Source organism: Lonchura striata, chromosome 31 (assembly GCF_050655825.1).
Source record: "Lonchura striata isolate lonStrDom1 chromosome 31, ASM5065582v1, whole genome shotgun sequence".
In the NCBI taxonomy this organism is placed as follows: Eukaryota; Metazoa; Chordata; class Aves; order Passeriformes; family Estrildidae; genus Lonchura; species Lonchura striata.
The window spans coordinates 9000171-9022654 of record NC_140733.1 but is presented as its reverse complement, the minus strand read 5'-3'; the positions used below and the strand labels follow the sequence as shown (position 1 = coordinate 9022654).

The window sequence follows — 22484 nt, the reverse complement described above, 5'->3', positions numbered from 1 at the left end:
ACCCCTGCCCCGTGTCCCCTCCCCATCTCTGGGTCCCCGTGGTGTCCCCTGTCCCCACATCCTGGTGGCCCCAGCTCAGCACTCCCAGCGGTGCCCACCCCGTCCCGTGTCCCCATGGCCCTGGGGTGGCTGTGTCCCCTGGGATGGTGTCCCTCTGTCCCCGTGTCTCCATGTCCTGCCATCCCCATGGCTGAAGATGTCCCCACGCCCCAGGTCCCCGTGTTTCATGGTGTCCCCTCAGGTGATGAAGCCCCAGTGGGGGTGGTGGTGTCCCCACAGGTGACGTCCCCATGTCTTGGGTGTCCCCAGGGCCCTGTGTCCCTGTGTTCACTGGTGTCCCCATGGATTGTGGTGTCCCCATGAGTGCTGCCATCCCCCTGGGTGGCACCGTCCCCCAGGCCAGCAGTGTCCCTGTGTCCATCAGTGTCCCCGTGTCCATCAGTGTCCCCGTGTCTGGCAGTGTCCCCATCTCCAGCGGTGTCCCCGTGTCCAGCGGTGTCCCCAAGCCGGCGGTGTCCCCATCTCCAGCGGTGTCCCCATCTCCAGCAGTGTCCCTGTGTCCATCAGTGTCCCCGTGTCCATCAGTGTCCCCATCTCCAGCAGTGTCCCTGTGTCCAGCGGTGTCCCCGTGTCCCGCGGTGTCCCCAAGCCGGCGGTGTCCCCATCTCCAGCGGTGTCCCCGTGTCCCACGGTGTCCCCAAGCCGGCGGTGTCCCCATCTCCAGCGGTGTCCCCGTGTCTGGCAGTGTCCCCGTGTCCCACGGTGTCCCCAAGCCGGCGGTGTCCCCGTGTCCAGCGGTGTCCCCATCTCCAGTAGTGTCCCCATCTCCAGCGGTGTCCCCAAGCCGGCGGTGTCCCCATCTCCAGCAGTGTCCCCGTGTCCAGCGGTGTCCCCAAGCCAGCGGTGTCCCCGCGATGCCGTTCGCGGCGCTGCTGGCGCAGGTCGGGGGCCTGGGCCGCTTCCAGGTGCTGCAGACGGCGCTGCTGGCGGTGCCCATCCTGCTCATGGCCAGCCACAACCTGCTGCAGAACTTCACCGCCGCCGTGCCCCCGCACCGCTGCCGCGTCCCCGCTGTCCCCAGCGCCGCGCCGGCGCCGCTCGGAGCCACCCCCGATGCCACCTCAGCCCATCCTCGGGACACCTCGAGGGGCTCCGACGCCGTCCTCGGGTCTCCTGGTGGCACCTCGGGGTCACCTGGTGCCACCCTGAGGTCCCCCAGTGGCGTCCCCAGCTCCGGTGCCACCCACGTCACGCTCGATGGCACCGCAGGGACACCCAGTGACACCCATGTCCGGCCTGATGCCACCTGGGGGTCCTCCGATGGCAGCCTGGGGCCCACTGGTGCCGCGATGGGGTGGTCCAATGTCACCCCGGGGTCCCCTGATGTCACCCTGGGGTCCTGCCGGCGCTACGTGGCCAATGCCACCGGCGGTGCCCGGGCCACCGAGCCGTGCCGTGATGGCTGGGACTACGACCGCAGCATCTACGTGTCCACCATCGTCACCGAGGTGGGGACGGGGACGCGGGGACGGGGAGGGTGGGGAGGTGACCATGGTGTCCATGGGGGGACAACAGCTCTGTGGGGAGGGGGTGGGATCTGGGGGGAGGTGGGAGGGAGGGACAGACAAGGGATGGATGGGTGGATGATGGATGGATGATGGATGGATGGATGGATGATGGATGGATGGATGGATGGATGGATGGATGGATGGATGGATGGATGATGGATGGATGGATGGATGATGGATGGATGGATGATGGATGGATGATGGATGGATGATGGAGGATGGATGATGGATGGATGGATGATGGATGGATGATGGATGATGGATGGATGGATGATGGATGGATGGAAGATGGATGGATGATGGATGGATGGATGATGGATGATGGATGGATGATGGAGGATGGATGATGGATGGATGATGGATCAGAGGAAGAAGGAGGGACTGACACTGGCAGATGTCCCCCTGTCCCGGCAGTGGGACCTGGTCTGTGCCTACCGGCAGCTGCGGCAGATGGCCCAGTCCATCTACATGGCCGGGGTCCTGGTGGGCGCCCTGGTCCTGGGGGGCCTCTCAGACAGGTAAAGGCAGCAGAGACCCCCCCGCCTCTGTGCCTCAGTTTCCCTGGTGGCTCCCAGTGGCTCCCAGTGGCTCCTGTTGCAGGTTTGGGCGCAAGGCCATGTTGATGTGGTCCTACCTGCAGCTGGGGGTGATGGGGACGTGCACGGCCTTCGCGCCCACCTACGCCTCCTACTGCGTCTTCCGCTTCGCCGGCGGGATGGCGCTGTCCGGCTTCGGCCTCAGCATCGCCTGCCTGGGTGAGGGGACACGGGGACAGCCCGTGCTCAGGGGTGGGGCATGGCCATGGCCATGGAGGTGGACACCCCAATGGTCCTGGGTGGGGACAACCCAGCGGTCAAGGAGGGGACGTCCCCGTGTCCGTGGGCGAGGACATGGCTGCGGCCACGCCGGGGGCACGGCCACGTGTGACCGCGCTGGGGCGGCCGCTCCGCCCACGAGGGTCCCGGCGCTCCGGGGACACGCGGAGCGAGCCGTGTCCCCGTGTCCCTGGCAGTGGTGGAGTGGATCCCCACGCCCTACCGCGCCATCACCGTGGCCATCACCGGCTTCGCCTACACCCTGGGCCAGATCATCCTGGCCGGGGTGGCCTACGCCGTCCCCCACTGGCGCTGGCTCCAGCTCTCCGTGTCCCTGCCCTTCTTCGTCTTCCTCCTCTACTCCTGGTAGGACGTTGGGCCCCTCGGGGAGGCCGTGGGGGCGCGGGGGGTGATGGCTGTGCCTCAGTTTCCCCTCGCCGGCGGCAGGTGGTTGGCGGAGTCGGCGCGGTGGTTGGTGCTCTCGGGCAAAGCTGACCGGGCGGTGAAGGTCCTGCAGCGCGTGGCCACCTTCAACAACCGGAAGGAGGAGGGGGAGAAGATCACGGTGGAGGTCTGGTGGCCCCATGGTGGGCGTGGGGGGTGGGGTGGGGTGGGGGTTCCAGCCCCTCCAACCTCTTCCCTTTCCCCTCTCCCAGATGTTGAAGTCCAACATGAAGGAGGAGTTGGCAGCTCTGAAATCCTCCTACACCGTCTCCGACCTGGTCCGGACCCCCGTGATCCGCCACATCTTCTTCTGCCTCTCCATCGTCTGGTGGGGCTGGGGGCAAGGAGGGACGGAGAGAGGGAGAGATGGATGATGGATGGATGGATGGATGGATGGATGGATGGATGGATGGATGGATGGATGATGGATGATGGATGGATGGATGGATGGATGATGGATGGATGGATGGATGGATGGATGGATGATGGATGGATGATGGATGGATGATGGATGGATGATGGATGATGGATGGATGGATGATGGATGGATGGATGGATGATGGATGGATGGATGATGGATGGATGGATGGATGGATGATGGATGGATGATGGATGATGGATGGATGGATGATGGATGGATGGATGGATGATGGATGATGGATGATGGATGATGGATGGATGGATGATGGATGGATGGATGGATGGATGGATGGATGGATGGATGGATGGATGGACAGATGGCTGGTCAGGCTCACAGATGGATGAAGGGAAGGATGGACACCTGGACACCCAACCAGTGACCCCACCCATCCAACTGCCTCCCAGTCCTCTCCTCTCCCACCTGCCCATCCCAGGAGGGTGATGTCACCTCAAGGTCCCCCCACTCCCACCTCGCTCCAGGTTCTCCATCAGTTTCTCCTACTACGGCTTGGCCATGGACCTGCAGAACTTCGGGGTCAGCATTTACCTCATCCAGGTGATTTTCGGCGCCGTTGACTTTCCGGCCAAGGTGGTGGTGACCGTGTCCCTGAGCTACGTCGGCCGGCGGCTCTCGCTCATGGTGGCCTTGTTCTTCGCGGGACTGGTCATCGTGGCCAACATCTTTGTGCCCACAGGTGGGTGTGGAGGGGGTTCTCCAACACCTGGGTCATCAATGTCCCCAGATCGTCTTTCTCCATGTTTCCATCCCTGTGTGACCACTGACTTCCCCATCCCTCCATCCTCCCTCCCTGCCCCATCCCCACCTGCCCGAGGTGGCCCCGCACGGTGGTCAAGCCCTGGTGTCCCCACGTCCCCCCGCTCGGTGGCCGAGCCGCGGTGTCCCCGCAGAGCTGCAGACGCTGCGCACGGCGCTGGCCGTCATCGGCAAGGGCTGCCTGTCCGCCTCCTTCAACTGCGTCTTCCTCTACACCACCGAGCTCTACCCCACGCCCATCAGGTATCGCCCCGGCCCCAGGTCCCCGCGGTGGGGCGGGTCCCGGGGACGCCTCCCCGGGCACCCCAGGGTGCTCCGTGCCGCCCGTGACCCTCCCGGCGCCGCAGGCAGACGGGGCTGGGCTTCGGCAGCACCATGGCGCGCGTGGGCGGCATCGTGGCGCCGCTGGTGAAGATGATGGACGAGTACTACCCCTTCCTGCCCCCCGCCGTCTACGGGGTGGCCCCTGTGGTGGCCGCCGTGGCGGCCGCGTTCCTGCCCGAGACACTCAACACGCCGCTGCCCGACACCATCGAGGAGGTGGAGAACAGGTGGGTGGCAGGGAGGGTGGGGGATGGATGGATGGATGGATGATGGATGGATGGATTTTGGATGGATGATGGATGGATGGATGGATGGATGATGGATGGATGGATGAATGGATGGATGGATGAATGGATGGATGGATGGAAGATGGATGGATGATGGATGGATGGATGGATGATGGATGGATGGATGGATGGATGGATGGATGGATGGATGGATGGATGGATGGAAGATGGATGGATGGATGGATGGATGGATGGATGGATGGATGGATGGAAGATGGATGGATGGATGAATGGATGGATGGATGGAAGATGGATGGATGATGGATGGATGGATGGATGATGGATGGATGGATGGATGGATGGATGGATGGATGGAAGATGGATGGATGGAAGATGGATGGATGGATGGATGATGGATGGATGGATTTTGGATGGATGGATGATGATTGAATGATGGTTGGATGATGGACAGTGTATGGTTGAGTGATGGATGATGCATGGATGGTTACATGGACAATGGATGGGTGATGGACAGTGATGGATGATGATGGCCAATGATGGACAATGGATGGACGACGGATGGTTGGATAATTGGCAATGGATGGATGATGGACAATGATGGACAACCCCAGCCACAAAGAGGTTCAGGGTCAAGGGACCCTTGGCTGCATTGAGGGACAGGTGGATGGGGATTTTGGCAGAAGAACGAGCTCTGTGATTGGCTGAATGCTCAGCCTGGACCACTCTCCCTTTGCCATGACCCTCTTCTTCCTCCTCCTCCTCCTCCTCCTCCTCCTCCTCCTCCTCCTCCTCCTCCTCCTCCTCCTCCTCCTCCTCCTCCTCCTCCTCCTCCTCCTCCTCCTCCTCCTCCTCCTCCTCCTCCTCCTCCTCCTCCTCCTCCTCCTCCTCCTCCCTCCAGGACCAAGCAGAAGCCAGCAGGTGACCCCAAGGAGAAGATCGCGCTCCAGCCCCAGGACAGGTCCCCCCTGAAGGAGGCCTGAGGGACCCTGGGGGTGGACGCAGCGCCCCAGCCCCGGCCACCAGCGGCCACCACCGCAGGGGTCCCCACAGCTTGAGGGGGAGGCCTCGGTCGTGACTGGTGACCTCCTGTTGGGGCAGGGACATCTGGGTGGGAATAAAACAGCTCTGGTGGGGACATGTCTCGGGGTCTTCTCTGTGCCCCCCCAGGTCACCCCTGACAGCCACGTCCGAGGTCACCTCCCATGGGACAGTGCCCACGAATTGTGTCCCTGAGGTCACTTCCAATAAGGAGATGACCAAGGACCCCGTTTTTTGGAGGTCATCTCCACAGGAGGACACCCCACAACCTTGTCCGTCAATGAGGTGGCACCCAAAACCCCCGTTTTTAATGACACCTCGTCACCTTCTCCAGTAGGATGGTGCCCAAGAACTGTGTCCCCAAAGTCACCTCAGATAAGGTGGCACCAAGAGCACCGCGCTGGATGTCACCTCCAACAAGCCAATCCTCAAGAACTCCAAACTCCAATCCCTCAAATCCCAGAGAAGCTCCAGGAGCTCCCGAATCCTGCCCGGCCCCCTCCCGGCGCCGCCGCGACGCCCCTTCCCCGATTCCTGTCCCCCGAAGCCACCTTGGCCCTTGCTCCCGTTTCTGACGTGTCCCTTGGCCCCATCAAGTCCCCATCAAAAATTAACCCCGGCGGGGAATGCGCTGACCCAGGCAGGGCCACCTCCGTCAGCACCTTCCGCTCGCCTTTTGACCACCGAAATCACTAAAATTTAACCCAAAGGCGCCACCGAGGGCCGGGCATTGGTCCATGCCAGGAGACCTCCTCTCCTTGCAGTGCCCACCCAACCTCCTGGACGCCCCCTCTCCAAAATCTGACTTTTCCCCTCAAAAAGGCATCGCTATGAAATAACAATTCAAAAGAATTCCATATTCCTCGTCCTCCTGCCCCAAATTGCTCCAGTTTTGCCCCATTTTAGGGGACTTCTGCGCCTAAATCACCTTTTTTTTCACTCCTGGGCACCTTTGCGCTGCACTTTTGCCTTCTTCTGCTGGAAACCCACCAAAAACCCCACGGAGAAGTCAAACATTAACCCAAACCACCCTTGGGCTGGGTTATATAGGAGACCACCCCTGGGTGCTGTGGAGGGAAGGCGCCGTGTGGGACAGGGAGGCGTTTTTGGGGCGAAACCCCCGAAATCCGGGGTTCTGCATGGCTGTGGGGCGTTCCCGGGCCCCGGTGGTGGCAGGATGGCTTTCGGCAGCCTCCTGGAGCACGTGGGGGGCATGGGGCGCTTCCAGGTGGTCTCGGTGCTGCTCCTGTCCCTGCCCGTGCTGATGATGGCCAGCCACAACCTCCTGCAGAACTTCACCGCCGCCACCAGCGCCCACCGGTGCCGCCCGCGCCCGGAGGCCAACGCCAGCGGCCTCGACCCCGAGGTCCTGCTGAGGGTGTGGGTGCCCCGCGGGGAGCGGTGCCGGCGCTTCGTGACGCCCCAGTGGTGGCTTTTGGAGGCCAATGGTTCGGAGCCCAACAGCTCTTGGCCGGAGACGGAGCCGTGCGGCGACGGTTGGACCTACGACCGCAGCGTCTTCACCAGCACCATCGTCACTGAGGTGGGACGGTGGTGGAGGGGTTTTGGGGGGGTTCTGGTGGGCTTTTCACCCAATCCCGTGGGTGGGTCCCACCTGGAGGCACCAACAAAGGCTCTGCTGCCAACACAGCATTGACCTCTCCCAACTGGAGCATCTTCCCGGCTCAACCTTTGGTGGAGACACTCAACACCAGGAAGCCCCAGGAGAGGAAGGGAGGGATGGGGAGTTGGTGGCCATCAACAAGGGGGTCACCAGGGGGTCACAGGAGCCTTGGATGGACCTTCCAACCACAGCAATGCCATCAAGGGTGGCCGAGAATTAAGTGTCATCTCTCCATTGGCCATGCATTGACCTTACTGGCCACCGCGGGTGGGTTTGGGGTTTGGGAGGCCAGAGGGGACCCTGATCTCTGTCCCACCCCACGTCCTCGTCCCTCGGCAGTGGGACCTGGTGTGCAGCTCCCGCGGGCTCAAGCAGCTGGCGCAGTCGCTCTACATGGCCGGAGTCCTGGTGGGCGGCTTCTTCGGGGGGCTCTCAGACAGGTGAGGGGGAGCTCCTGCAGGTGGGTGGGGTGGCACCGGGAGGTCCTCTCACCTTCTCACCGTCTCACCTTCTCACCCTCTCTGCCTCCTCCTCATTCCCTCCTCTTCCTCCTCTTTCTTTCTTCTGCTCATCCTCTTTTTGCTCCTCAACTCCTTTTTCTCCTCGCCTCCTCTGTCTTCCTCACCTTCCTCATCCTTCTTCCCCCTCCTCACCCTCCTCCTCACCCCTTTCTCCTCCTCTTCACCCCCTCTTCCTTCCCCTGCCTCCTTCTTCATCCTTCTTGTCTCCTCCTCCTCCTCTCCATTTTCTCCTCCCCTCCTCTTCCTCTTCCCCCTCCTCCTCCACCCCCATTTCTTCATCCTCACCCCCTGCTCCTCCTCCTCCTCCCTGCCCAGGTTCGGCCGCCGCTCGGTGCTCACCTGGTGCTACCTGCAGATGGCCGCCATGGGCACCTGCTCGTCCTTCGCGCCCACCTTCACCGTGTACTGCCTGTTCCGCTTCCTGACGGGCATGGCCTTCTCGGGCATCGTCCTCAACAGCGTCTCCCTCTGTACGTCACCCCCGCGCCCGGTACCCGCCCTGGCTGCGACCTGGGTGGGCTCCGTGACCCCCTGAACCTCTGGGAGCCATCCCGGTGGTCTCCATGCCCTCCAGGAACCGTCCTGGTGGTCTCCATGCCCTCCAGGAACCATCCTGGTGGTCTCCATGTCCCCTGGGCACCATCCTGGTGGTCTCCATGCCCTCCAGGAACCATCCCAGTGGTCTCCATGTCCCCTGGGCACCATCCTGGTGGTCTCCATGTCCCCTGGGCACCGTCCTGGTGGTCTCCATGCCCTCCAGGAACCATCCCGGTGGTCTCCATGTCCCCTGGGCACCATCCTGGTGGTCTCCATGTCCCCTGGCACCTGTGGGTCCATGTCACCCCAGAACCTGCCCTGGGCTCCATGTTCCCCTAGGATACCTGTGGGCACCATCCTGCTGGTCTCCATGTCCCTTGGGCACTATCCCAATGGTCTCCATGGCCCTTGGGCACCATTCCAGTGGTGTCCGTGTCCCTTGGGCACCATCCCAGTGGTCTCCGTGTCCCCTGGGGTGGTGGTGGGCACTCCCAGCTGGTCCCCACGTGCCGTTTCCCACAGCACTGGAGTGGATGCCGACACACATGCGGGCGCTGGTGGGCACCTTCATGGGGTACTGCTACACCACCGGGCAGTTCCTGCTGGCCGGCGTCGCCTTCGCCGTCCCCGACTGGCGCCGGCTGCAGCTCGTGGTGTCCCTGCCCTTCTTCGGCTTCTTCCTCTACTCCTGGTGAGGAGGAGGAAGGGACAGGGATGGATGGATGATGGATGATGGATGGATGGATGGATGGATGGATGGATGGATGGATGAATGATGGATGGATGGATGGATGGATGGATGGATGGATGATGGATGGATGGATGGATGGATGGATGGATGATGGATGGATGATGGATGATGGATGGATGGATGATGGATGGATGGATGGATGGATGGATGATGGATGATGGATGGATGGATGGATGGATGGATGGATGGATGGATGGATGGATGGATGATGGATGGATGATGGATGATGGATGGATGATGGATGGATGGATGGATGATGGATGGATGGATGGATGGATGGATGATGGATGGATGGATGGATGGATGGATGATGGATGATGGATGGATGGATGGATGGATGGATGGATGGATGGATGGATGATGGATGGATGGATGATGGATGGATGGATGGATGGATGGAGGGATGGATGGATGGATGGATGATGGATGGATGGATGGATGGATGATGGATGGATGGATGATGGATGGATGATGGATGGATGGATGGATGGATGATGGATGATGGATGGATGATGGATGGATGGATGATGGATGATGCATGGATGATGCATGGATGACTGATGGAGGGATGTCCCCTCCCATGCAGGTGGCTGACGGAGTCAGCACGGTGGCTCGTCATGGTGGGGAAGTCCCACCAGGCCCTGCAGGAGCTCCAGAAGGTGGCCAGGATCAACGGGAAGAAGGAAGAAGGGGACAAGCTCGACATAGAAGTAAAAGGCTCCATCGGGTCCCCCAGGGTGTCCCTGGGGTGTTTTATAGGGGGTCCCTTGAATATCTACCCCATGGACAGCTGTCCATCCATCATCCCTTGTGCATCCTGTCCATCCACCCACTCATCTTCATCACCTCAACAGCATCCATCACCTCCATCTCCTCCATCTCCACCCACCCATCCATGAACCCACCATCTCCATCCCACCATCCACCCATGACCCCCCTTCCCCTTTTCCACCCGTCCTGCCCAGACCTGGAGGGTCCCCAGTGCCCCCCGCCCATCCCAGAGCCCTCCCTGTCCCTCCAGACCCTGAGGTCCCACATGGAGAAGGAGATGACGTCATCAAAGACCCGCCACACCCTGGTTGACCTGGTCCGGACGCCGGTCCTGCGCCGCATCTCCTTCTGCCTCTGCTTCGTGTGGTATGGCCGGCGGTGGAGGACACCAGTGGGTGGTTGTCCATCCCGCTCTACGTCCTTGACCCCCCATGCCACCCCACACCTCCCCACAGGTGATATTTTATCCCCCCTCCCATCTCGTGGCCCAGGTTCTCCACCAGCTTTGCCTACTACGGGTTGGCCATGGACCTGCAGAACTTTGAGGTCAACATCTACGTGATCCAGCTGATCTTCGGCGCCGTGGACATCCCAGCCAAGCTGATGTCCATCCTCACCATCACCTACGTGGGGCGCCGCTTCACCCAGGCCATCACCCTCATCCTGGCCGGCTTGGCCATCCTGGCCAACGTCTTGGTGCCACGAGGTGAGGCCGGGGGTGGTGGCACTGGTGTCCCCTCATCTCCAACCTTCCTGGGAGGGCCCGGATGAGCTCAGCCCGTTGATGGAACCCCCAGGTTCGGTAATTTTACCTTTTTATGGGGGATTTGCCCCAATCCCGGTGTTTGGGGTCTCCTCTTGTCAAGTGACCTCAGCGCAGGTAGGGACACTGAGGTGACTCCCAGGTGTCCCGCTGTCCCCTCAGAGCTCCGGACAGTCCGGACAGCCCTGGCCGTTTTTGGGAAAGGTTGTTTGGCCGCGTCCTTCAACTGCGTCTTCCTCTACACGGGCGAGCTCTACCCCACCGTGATCCGGTAAGGCTGGGGCGTGGCCGGGGCGGCCGTGCCGGGGTGGTCCCTCAGGTCCCTCAGGTCCCTCAGGTTCCTCAGGTGCCCTCGGGAGCTCCGTGTGTCCCACAGGCAGACGGGCATGGGCTTGGCCAACACCATGTCGCGGCTGGGCAGCATCATGGCCCCCCTGGTGAAGATGGCGGGCGAGCTCTTCCCGGCGCTGCCCTTCGTCATCTACGGCGCCGCGCCCGTGGTGTCGGGGCTGGTGGCCGCCTTCCTGCCCGAGACACGGAACATGGCGCTGCCCGAGACCGTGGAGGAGGTGGAGGGAAGGTGGGGCTGGAGAGGATCAGGGATGAGGGGAGGGGATGGATGGTGGATCGGGGATGGTGCTGGGATGGGATGGAGGATGGGGAGGGACAGGGGGTGGGACAGAGGGAGAGAAGGGTTGGTTGAAGGGGGGGGTGGAGGGATGGAAGTTGGTTGGGAGGGATGGATGGATGATGGATGATGGATGGATGGATGGATGATGGACGGATGGAGGGATGGATGGATGATGGATGGATGGATAGATGGATGGATGATGGATGGATGGACAGACACCCATCCCAGCACCACAAACCCCCCCATCCCTCCCTCCCCACCAGGACGCAATCCCAGAAGGACGAAGCCCGACATCTCCAGGTCCCTCTCCAGCCCACCCCATCCAGCAACTCCACAGGGCCCCATTAGTGCCACCCCCCACCAGGGGACCCCCAAAATCCTCAGCCCTCGATGCTCCTGCCAGATGAATGAGCAGGACTGGGGCGTGGAGGGGGTTCCAACCACCCGTGAAGAGCAAAGGGGCAGCAGCGACCACAGAGTGGGGCCCCCCCAGATTTCCGTGTCGAGGGCAGTCGGGCCGCGCTGGAATAAAAAACAATAAAAGCAAAGCTGGTGTGGGGGTGGGGGTTGTTTTCCCACGGCCGCGGGGGGTCCCGCGCAGCCGGGCCCGTCCCGCCCCGAAGGAAAACACGGGAGCCAGCGGGACACCGGGGCCTCGGCACCGCGGGACCTCGGCCGGAGCTGCCGGGGATGGACAATGCCGGGAGAGAGTGTGGGAAGGAGCCGGGACCCCGAGGATTGGGGGTCTGGGGATTGGGGACCCCGAGGACTGGGGGTCTGGGGATTGGGGATCCCAGGGACTGGGGACCCCGAGGATTGGGGGTCTGGGGATTGGGGACCCCGAGGACTGGGGACCCCGAGGATTGGGGATCTGGGGATTGGGGGTCTGGGGATTGGGGACCCCGAGGATTGGGGGTCTGGGCATTGGGGATCCCAGGCACTGGGGACCCTGAGGATCAGGGATCCCAAGGATTTGGGATTTGGGGGTTGGGGATCCCGAGGACTGGGGACCCCAGGGACTGGGGATCCCCAGAATTTGGAATCCCGAGGATAGGGGACCACAAGAATCCCCATGTCCGGGTGCCTGGAGATCCCAAGGACCCACACACCCTGATCCTGGACACCCCAAAGACCCAGATCCCCAGGATTCGGGTGTTAGGGTGTCCAGGGATCCCAGGGACACAATATCCAGGCCCCAAGGTGCCCAGACATCCCAAGAGCTCAGGGATCTCGAGGCCTCAGGGATCCCGAGGATCCCAAAGACCCAGGGATCCCAAGGACCAGAGACTCCGGTGCCTGAATGTGCGGGGATCCGGGATCCCGGGGATCCAGACCGCCCAGGCACCCCTGGGATCCTGACATTCTGAGGGCGTGGGGATGTCACAGACCCAGGGATCCTGAGGATCCACGTGCCCACACCCGGCCCACGCCATTCCGGCCGGCGCCGATCCGGGTGTCCAGCCCCCCCGTCCCCCCCCACGTCCCCCCACGCTCCGCTGCCCCCGGTGCCCTCCTGCCCGGGGTCCAAGGGGCTCCCAGGGATGCGGTTCAGGGCGCCCGGGACTTTGCCTCATCCATGATCCACGCTGGAGTAGCAGAACGGGCCAGAGGGGGCCGGGGGTCCCCAGCTGCCGGGGCCGGGGGGCTTCCAGGGTGAGGAAGAGGATGGCTTGGGTGGGATGGAGGGGCAGCCGTCGGGTGTCCCGGGTGGGCCTGGCACCGGCGATTCCGCCCCGGGAGCGTCTCCACCGATCCATGGCGGAGTCAAACGTTAACCGGGACCGGGGCGGCCTTAAATAGGAGCGGGGCCAGGCCGGGGGCAGGGCAGGGCCGTGGGCAGCCACGGGGCCGGGGGGTGGCAGCGGCCGGCCGAGGGCTCCGGGACCTGGTGCTGGGAGAGGCCGGGAGCCGCCGGGACCGACAGACAGGTGAGTGATCAATAGAGACATCGATGGGTGGGTCACCGAGAGCCCAGCGAGGGCAGGACAGAGATCAAAGCTCAACAGATCGATTGATGGAGGAAAGGGCTGATCAATAGAGAGATTATAGGTCAGGAGGTTGATCGATAGAGAGATTGAAATGAATAAGTCAACAAATAGAGGGATTAAAGGTCAATATATCAATTAAGAGAGCAATTAAAGATCAATAAATCAATCAATAGGAAGATTACAGGCCAAGGGACGGATCAATAGAGATGTTAATATGAAAACATTGATAAATAGATTATAACTCAATAACTGAATGATTGGTGGAGAAGTAGATCATTATTCTGATTTGTTGATCGTGGTTCAATAGATTCATCAATAGAAAAATAGAGACTAATTGGATCAACAGATGAGAGATCAATTTATTGATACTAGAGATACACAGACTAACAGATGGATCAATTGAGATCCCTCTAGGTTAATAGATTGATTGACCAAGCCATCAATAGATTAATAGATCAGTCAATAGGTCAATAGATCAATAACAAAAACATATAGATCAATAAACGAATACAAAAAGAGATCATGGACTAATTATGATCAACCTATTATAGATAAAGGGAGTCTAGTAATCAATAATCTATCAATAGAGGAAGAACTCACTGTATTGATTGGCAGGGGGATCAATAGATCGATCAATAGGTTATTATCAGCAGGAAATCCATTTGCTGACAGGCTAAGGATCAATAAATGGGCAGAGAGAGTGAAGCAATCCATTGATCCATGGATCAATGGATTGACCGAGGGGTGAAGGAGGGGCCGGGGGCGGGGCCGAGGGAGGGACGGCCGGAGGGACAGAGGGACGGCCGGAGAGCCGGACAGAGGGACGGCCGGCCGGACAGAGGGACGGACGGTCCCGAGAGCCGGAGCCGGGAGCGGCCGGGGAGGAGGAGGAGGAGGAGAGCAGGTGGGGATCGATTGATCATGAGGGATCTGGGGGATTGGTGGGACCGGGGACACAAGATTGATTGATTGATCGATTGATTGCTTGATAGACTGATTAATTGGGAAGGGCTGGGGGGAGCTGAGAACAAGAAATAATCAGTGACTGATTGATTGATGAATAGAGTGAGCGTGATGGTGATAGGTGGATTGATTGATAGATAAGAGATCAATATATTGATAGATCAGAGAGACAGATTAATGGATCAATAGAGATTGATAGATTGATAGACTGGTCAGCAGATTGATCAGTCAGACAGACAAGTCCATTGATCAAGGGATGGATCAATCAACAGATCAGTTGGCCCATCTGATAGACCAATTGATTGATTGATTGATCGATCGATCGATCGATCCCTCACCCTTCCCTCCTCTCCCCACCCGCAGCTGACCTGGGCCGTGTCCAGCTCCGTGCCCTCTCCGGCCATGTCCTTCGTGGAGCTGCTGGCCCGCCTGGGTGGCATGGGCCGCTTCCAGGTGACCTACGTGGCCGCGCTGGCCACGCCGCTGCTCATGCTGGCCAGCCACAACCTTCTGCAGAACTTCACCGCCGGCACCCCCGCGCACCACTGCCGGGCCCGGCCCGCGGCCAACGCCACCGCGGCCAGCGTCCCCCCGGTCGTGTCCATCCCCCTGGACGGCCACCGCCGGCCCCAGAGCTGCCGCCGCTACGTGGAGCTCCAGTGGCACCTCTTGGACGTCAACGGCTCGGCCGACGCCGCGGCCAACGGCACGGCCACCGGGGCGGCCACCGAGCCGTGCCGCGACGGCTGGATGTACCTGGATGGCATCTTCACCGACACCATCGTCACTGAGGTGAGGCAGGGCCGACACCCCGGGGTCGCCCAGGGCGGGGGGATGCCGGTGTCCCTGCGGTGGCCTCGTGGTGACCCCCATGGTGTCCCCGTGGTGACCCCTGCGGTGATCTTTCTGGTGTCCTCATGGTGACCCCCGTGGTGACCCCCGTGGTGTCCCCATGGTGTCCCCTGGTGACCCCTGCGGTGATCTTTCTGGTGTCCTCATGGTGACCCCCGTGGTGACCCCCATGGTGACCCTCGTGGTGACCCCCATGGTGACCCCTGCGGTGAACTTTGTGGTGTCCCCATGGTGACCCCATGATGTTCCCCATGGTGTCCTCATGGTGACCCCCGTGGTGACCCCCGTGGTGACCCCCGTGGTGACCCCGTGTCCCCTCCCGTGGCAGTGGGACCTGGTGTGTGACTCCAAGAAGCTGAAGCAGGTGGCCCAGTCCATCTACATGGCCGGGATCCTGCTGGGCTCCTGCCTCTTCGGGGTCCTCTCCGACAAGTGCGTGCTCCCCCGGCGCTGGACTGGGAGGAACTGGGAGGAACTGGGAGGAACTGGGAGGAACTGGGAGGAACTGGGAGGTGCTGGGAAGGGGGAGAGGGGTGGCGTGCTCTCTGCTCCCTCTGACCCCCGCTGTCCCAGCGTCCCCAGGGTGGGTCTGTCCCAGCGTGGGTTGTCCTCCTCTGTCCCCACATCACTCCCAGTGTCCCCAGAGCACCCCAGTGCTCCCAGTGCTCCCAGTGCTCCCAGTCCCTCCCAGTGCTCCCAGTGCTCCCAGTGCTCCCAGTCCCTCCCGTGCGTGTCCCCGCAGGTTCGGGCGCCGGGTGCTGCTCACCTGGTGTTACCTGCAGCTGGGGGCGACGGGGGTGGGCACGGCGGCCGCCCCGTCCCTGCTGATCTACTGCGTGTGCCGCTTCCTGACCGGGCTGGCCATGGCCGGCGTGTCCCTCAACTCCGCCTCGCTCTGTGAGCCACCGCCCGGGACCCCGCGGGGACCCACACACCCGCCCCAAAACCAATGATCTATGGGAGGGTCCCCACCCCACCCCACTGACCCCACCCCATTGACCCAACCCCATCCCCACCCCATTGATCCAACCCAACCCCATTGACCCCACCCCATTGACCCCACCCCATTGACCCAACCCAACCCCATTGACCCCACCCCATTGACCCCACCCCATTGACCCAACCCAACCCCATTGACCCCACCCCATTGACCCCACCCAATCCCATTGACCCAACCCCATTGACCCCACCCCATTGACCCAACCCCATTGACCCCACCCCATTGACCCAACCCAACCCCATTGACCCAACCCCACTGACCCAACCCCATTGACCCAACCCAACCCCATTGACCCAACCCATTGACCCAACCCCATTGACCCAACCCATTGACCCAACCCCATTGACCCAACCCCATTGACCCAACCCCATTGACCCAACCCAACCCCATTGACCCAACCCATCCCCACTGACCCAACCCCACTGACCCAACCTCCCACGTGAGGAACCCAACCCCCAGGCCCACCCCAGGGCCCCCTGGGACAGCCCCTGACCCTGCGGTGGTGCCGCAGGCATGGAGTGGATCCCAACGGAGGCGCGGGCCGTGGTGGGGACCATCAATGGCTACTGCTACACCCTGGGCCAGTTCGTGCTGGCGGCCGTGGCCTTTGGGCTCCCGCGCTGGCGGCAGCTCCAGCTCGCCGTGTCCCTGCCCTTCTTCGTCTTCTTCTTCTACTCATGGTACAGGACCCCCCAGTGCCCACCCCCAGTGCCCACCCCCGGTGTCCACCCCCGATGTCCACCCCCGTGTCCATCCCTGGTGCCCACCCCTGTCCTGATTTTGGGGGAGAAAAGGGGATATTGGGAGTCTGGGGTCTTTAAAGATTGGGAAAGGCCCCCCCTCAAGTGTTGAGGTTGCCACTGACCTTCCCCTGACCCCTCTGTCCAGGGTCCTTTGGGGTGGGGGGGGATGCAGGGACCCCCAGGCCTTCCCCCACCATCCCAGTCTGGGATTTTTGGGGTGCAGGGACCCCCAGATCCCCCTCCCAGTCCGGGGTCATTTGGGGTGCAGCGACCCCCAGATCCCCCTCCCAGTCCGGGGTCATTTGGGGTGCAGCGACCCCCAGATCCCCCCGCCCAGTCTGGGATCTTTGGGGTGCAGGGACCCCCAGATCCCCACGCCCATTCCGGGATCCTTGCGGAGGGTGGGAGGTGATGGGCACCCCCGGCCCCCCAGTTCGGGCTGCTCTGGGGGCGGTGGGAACCGGGGTGGGACCCGCTGCCAGCCGCCCCCTGCCCAGGCTGTACGTGGAGTCGGCGCGCTGGCAGGTGAGCTCGGGCCGAGCCGACCTGGCCCTGCGGGGGCTCCGCAAGGTCGCGCGGATCAACGGCAGGAAGGAGGAGGGGGACAAGCTCAGCGAGGAGGTGGGGAGGGGTCTGGGGCCCCTCTGAACCCCAAAATCCCCTCGAGCTGCCTCGAAATCCCCCCCAGTTCGCCCTCCGTCCCTGACCCGCCCCGATCTTGGGGGATCTCCCAAATCCTCCCCCAGTCCCTCTCTCCACGGCCTCGATCCCCCCAGATCCCCTCGGTGGGATCGGCGCGATTCCCCCAACCCCCGGCAGACCCCTCGGGTTGCCCCCAGACCCTCGGATCCCCCCAATCCCTCGGATCCCCCCAATCCCTCGGATCCCCCCAGACCCTCGGATCCCCCCAATTCCTCGGATCCCCCCCAATTCCTCGGATCCCCCCAATTCCTCGGATCCCCCCAATCCCTCTGATCCCCCCCAATCCCTCTGATCCCCCCCAGACCCTCGGATCCCCCCAGACCCCTCGGATCCCCCCAGACCCCTCGGATCCCCCCAATCCCTCAGATCCCCCCCAATCCCTCAGATCCCCCCCAATTCCTCGGATCCCCCCAATCCCTCAGATCCCCCCCAATTCCTCGGATCCCCCCAATCCCTCTGATCCCCCCCAGTGCCTCGGATCCCCCCAGACCCCTCGGATCCCCCCAGACCCTCGGATCCCCCCAATCCCTCGGATCTCCCCAATCCCTCCGATCCCCGGATGCCCCCAGACCCTCCAGGTCCTTCCTCGACCCCCCCAATCCCCCTGGGACCCCTCGGGTCCCCCGAAGCCCCCCGGGTCCCCCTCCGCAGCCCCCCGGAGCCCTCCGCGGGCGGATCCCGGCGGATCCCGCAGATCGCGGCGATCTCCGCAGGCGCTGCGGGCTCTGGTGCGCCGGGAGCCGCCGCTGCCCGGCGGGGCCGTGGCCGCGCTCGCCCGGACCCCCGGCATGAGGACGGTGTCGTGCGGGGTCTCCTTCGTCTGGTGCGTCCTGGCCAAAAGCACTTCTCCGTTTGGTTTTTTTTTGGGTTGGAAAAAAAGCACTATTTAGGAACAAAACCCAATTGAGGAGAAAAAAAAACACATTTCGGGGAAATAACCCATCAATTTGTGGGTAAAAAGCCCTGATTTTGGGTGCAAAAGAAACACTTTTTGAGAGATAGAATCCCCCCACCTTTTGAGGCAGACCTCAGATTTCTGGGGAAAGTTTTCCACTTGTTAGGGAAAAAAAATCTTTTGGGGGGAAGAACATCTTTGGGTACAATAAATCCAGACCTTCATTGAGAAAAAAAACTCATATTTTGGGCAAGAAACAACTTTGGGGGAAACAACCCACTTGTTTTGGAGGGGGAAAACACCTTTTGGGGTAAATTTCCCATATTTTTGGGGGAAAACCCCCACTTTTTGGGAGAAACACACAACTTCTGGAGCAAAAAAAATCCTCTCTTGGGACCAAGCCCCATTTTCAGGGCAAACCTTCATCTTTTGGGACAACCTCCATCTTCTGGGACAACCTCCATCTTTTGGAGGCCCAGCCGTTCAGTTTTGGGTGGTTTTGGTGCTGATTTGTCGGATTTTGGCGCAGGTTCTCCACCAGCTTCGCCTACTACGGGCTGGCCATGGACCTGCAGGGCTTCGGCTTCAACGTCTACGTGAGCCAGCTGGTGTTCGGCGCCGTGGACATCCCGGCCAAGCTCCTGTCCGTGCTGGTCATCTCCTGCCTCGGCCGGCGCCCGGCCCAGGGCGGCGCCCTGGCGCTCGCCGGCCTCTGCATCCTGGCCAACATCTTCGTGCCCAGCGGTGGGAGCGGCCACGGGGACGGAGGGACCGGGAGGGGACGGGCAGGGATGAGGGGAATGGGGTGGAGGAGAAAGGGATGGAGAATGGGATGGAGAATGGGATGGAGAATGGGATGGAGAATGGGATGGAGGAGAATGGGATGGAGAATGGGATGGGGAACAGTGGGATGGAGGACAGTGGGTTGGGTGACAATGGGATGGAGAACAATGGGATGGAGAACAATGGGATGGAGGAGAATGAGTTGGAGGAGAATGGGATGGAGGAGAATGGGATGGGGGACAGTGGGATGGAGGACAGTGGGTTGGTTGACAATGGGATGGAGAACAATGGGATGGAGGACAATGAGTTGGAGAAGAATGGGATGGAGGACAATGAGTTGGAGAAGAATGGGATGGAGGACAATGGGATGGAGGAGAATGAGTTGGGGGAGAATGGGATGGGGGAGAATGGGATGGAGGAGAATGGGATGGAGGAGAATGGGTTGGAGAATGGGATGGGGGAGAATGGGATGGAGGAGAATGAGTTGGAGGAGAATGGGATGGAGAATGGGATGGAGGAGAATGGGATGGGGGACAATGGATTGGAGGAGAATGGAATGGAATGGAGGGATGGATGATGAACAGTGAGGTGGAGCGGGGATGGAGGGAAGGAGGAAGGCAGGGAGGGAGGGAGGGATGCAGCAGGAGGGTGCAGGGTCACCGCAGGGGTGAAGGGTGACCGGTGGCCGGACCCGAGGAGCTGCGGGGCCGGGGTGACGGTTGGGTGGTCCCCAGAGCTGCCGACGCTGCGCATGGCCTTCGCCGTGGTTGGGAAGGGCGCCTTGGCCGCCTCCTTCAACTGCGCCTACATCTTCACTGGGGAGCTCTTCCCCACCATCATCAGGTGGGTGGGGTCACCCCAGCCCTGCCCCCACCCATCCAGTCACTGTCCACGTGCCAACCCCACCTTCCATCAGCCCGACCCTCCATGAACCCAACCAAGTCATCAACCCAACCACTCATTAACCCAACCATCCATCAAGCCAACCACTGACCACTCCATCCATCCATCCATCCATCATCCATCCATTATCCATCCATCATCCATCCATCCATCCATCCATCCATCCATCCATCCATCCATCCATCCATCATCCATCATCCATCCATCCATGTATCCATCACCCATCCATCCATCCATCCATCATCCATCCATCCATCCATCCATTATCCATCCATCCATCCATCCAGCCATCCATCCATCCATCCATCCATCCATCCATCCATCCATCATCCATCCATCCATCCATCCATCCATCCATCCATCCATCCATGTATCCATCACCCATCCATCCATCCATCCATCCATCCATCCATCATCCATCCATCCATCCATCATCCATCATCCATCCATCCATCCATCATCCATCCATCCAGCCATCCATCCATCCATCCATCCATCCATCCATCCATCATCCATCATCCATCCATCCATCATCCATCATGCATCCATCCATCCATCCATGTATCCATCACCCATCCATCCAGCCATCCATCCATCCATCATCCATCATCCATCCATCATCCATCATCCATCATCCATCCATCCCCGTGTCCATCCCCGTCCCATCCCCGTGTCCGTCCCCGTGTCCGTCCCCGTCCCGTCCCCGTGTCCGTCCGCCCCTCCCGCACGCGGCTCTCCCGGCACAGGCAGACGGGGATGGGCCTGGGGGGCACCATGGCCCGCGTGGGCAGCATGGTGGCGCCCCTGGTGCGCATGATGGCCGACGTCAGCCCGGCGCTGCCGCTCGTCATCTACGGCGCCGCGCCCGTCATCTCGGCCATCGCCACCTGCTTCCTGCCCGAGACCCGCAACGCGCCCCTGCCCGAGACCGTCAAGGACGTGGAGAGGCGGTGAGGACCCCCCAAACCCCCCCGAGATCCCCCAACCCTGCCCAGGGGGCAACGTCCCTGTTCTGGGGCGCGATCGGTTCTTGGAGGAACCCAGGAGCTTTGGGGTTGGAAAGGGATGGAGAAAGTTTGGGGTTGGGATGGAGGTTCTGGGTTGGCTTGGAGGTTTGGATGGAAGTTTTGGGTTTGGGGTGAAGGTTTTGGGATTATGATGAAGGTTTTGGAGTTGGGTTGGAGGTTTTGAGGTTGGGATGGAGGTTTTGGGGTGAGGATGGATGTTCTGGGGTTGGGATGGAGGTTTTGGGGTTGGGATGGAGATTTTGGGGTGAGGATGGAAGTTCTGGGGTTGGGATGGAAGTTCTGGGGTTGGGATGGAGGTTTTAGGGTTGGGATGGAGGTTTTGCGGTTGGGATGGAAGTTCTGGGGTTGGGATGGAGGTTTTGGGGTTGGGATGGAGGTTTTGGGGTTGGGATGAAGGTTTTGAGGTTGGGATGGAGGTTTTGGGGTGAGGATGGAAGTTCTGGGGTTGGGATGGAGGTTTTGGGGTTGGGATGGAGGTTTTGGGGTTGGGATGAAGGTTTTGGGGTGAGGATGGAGGTTTTGGGGTCAGGTAGGGTTGAGAGTTTTGGGAAGACCTGAGCATTTTGGGGAGAACGTCAAAGGTTTTGGGAAGGCTTGGAGGTTCTGGGATTGGGAAGAATGGAAATTTTGGGAATTTTGGGATCGGCTGGGAGCTTTCGGGGTCCCTCCAGGGCGGGTCACCTCGAGGACGACGACGTCGCCGTCCCCCTGAGCAGCACCAAGAGCAAGGACGGCGCCTGAGGGGGGTTTGGGACCCCCGGGGGGATTTTGGGGCCGGGACCCCCCTGGAGCCCCCCAGCCCCTCCCCCCCACGTTATTTATTCAATCCCAATAAAATCTCGTGGGAATTTCGGGATCTGGCTCCGCCCGCGGCTGTTCTGGGGGGGAGAAGGATTTGGGGACGTCCCCACCCCCAAAGGGGGCTCCGACATCAGGGGACCCCCCGGGAGCTCGTTAGCGAGGATTAATTGGAATTCCCGGAGCTCGTCGGCCTTTGCCCCAGTTCCGGCGATTTGGCTGCAAAATAAATCTGGGAATGGGATTAATTCGCATTTCCAGGCGGGAAAAAAAAACCCCAAACGGGGCAGATTTAACCCCAAAAAAAGGGCGGAACAACCTCAGCACAAGGTCTGGGAGAAGCCACGGCCCAGTCCCAAAACTGGGAATTTTCAGCCCAAAAACCAGGCAGCACCAACTCAATCCCAGCCCCTAAATTGGGCTTTTTTACCCCAAATCCAGGCACCTATCAGCCCCAAAACCCTCCAGTTTTGCCCCAAATCCACACTGTGCTCTCAAATCCCCATTTTTACCCTGAAATCCCCATTTTTTGCCCCAAAATCCTCAATTCCTGCAAAGCTGCTCAATTTTTGCCCCCAAATCCCACCTTTTCCCCCCAA

At 61.1% G+C, this 22484-nt stretch overlaps 3 protein-coding genes across 3 annotated transcripts; all 3 read left to right on the top strand.

Annotated features, from left to right (window-relative positions):
- The first annotated feature begins 760 nt into the window (after window positions 1–760).
- LOC110478842 (solute carrier family 22 member 6-A) lies at window positions 761–5738 on the top strand. The gene is made up of 10 exons (XM_021545734.4): window positions 761–1508; window positions 1983–2086; window positions 2169–2323; window positions 2581–2749; window positions 2831–2954; window positions 3040–3155; window positions 3728–3942; window positions 4157–4265; window positions 4370–4573; window positions 5493–5738. Exons 1-10 carry the CDS (start codon window positions 915–917, stop codon window positions 5572–5574), a joined length of 1872 nt encoding a protein of 623 aa, XP_021401409.3. The 5' UTR covers window positions 761–914; the 3' UTR covers window positions 5575–5738.
- Window positions 5739–6360: 622 nt separating this feature from the next.
- Window positions 6361–11778, top strand: LOC110478828 (solute carrier family 22 member 6-B). Its single transcript, XM_021545719.4, has 10 exons — window positions 6361–7175; window positions 7596–7696; window positions 8093–8247; window positions 8837–9005; window positions 9652–9775; window positions 10087–10202; window positions 10328–10542; window positions 10762–10870; window positions 10976–11179; window positions 11494–11778. The coding sequence occupies exons 1-10, from the start codon at window positions 6810–6812 to the stop codon at window positions 11576–11578; spliced, it is 1644 nt and encodes a 547-aa protein (XP_021401394.3). The 5' UTR covers window positions 6361–6809; the 3' UTR covers window positions 11579–11778.
- A 411-nt stretch (window positions 11779–12189) lies between these two features.
- On the top strand, window positions 12190–22029 carry LOC110478841 (solute carrier family 22 member 6). The gene is made up of 11 exons (XM_085563910.1): window positions 12190–13158; window positions 14545–14973; window positions 15362–15465; window positions 15776–15930; window positions 16545–16713; window positions 17274–17397; window positions 18192–18301; window positions 18903–19117; window positions 19891–19999; window positions 20806–21009; window positions 21759–22029. The coding sequence occupies exons 2-11, from the start codon at window positions 14584–14586 to the stop codon at window positions 21826–21828; spliced, it is 1650 nt and encodes a 549-aa protein (XP_085420036.1). The 5' UTR covers window positions 12190–13158; window positions 14545–14583; the 3' UTR covers window positions 21829–22029.
- Window positions 22030–22484: the final 455 nt, after the last annotated feature.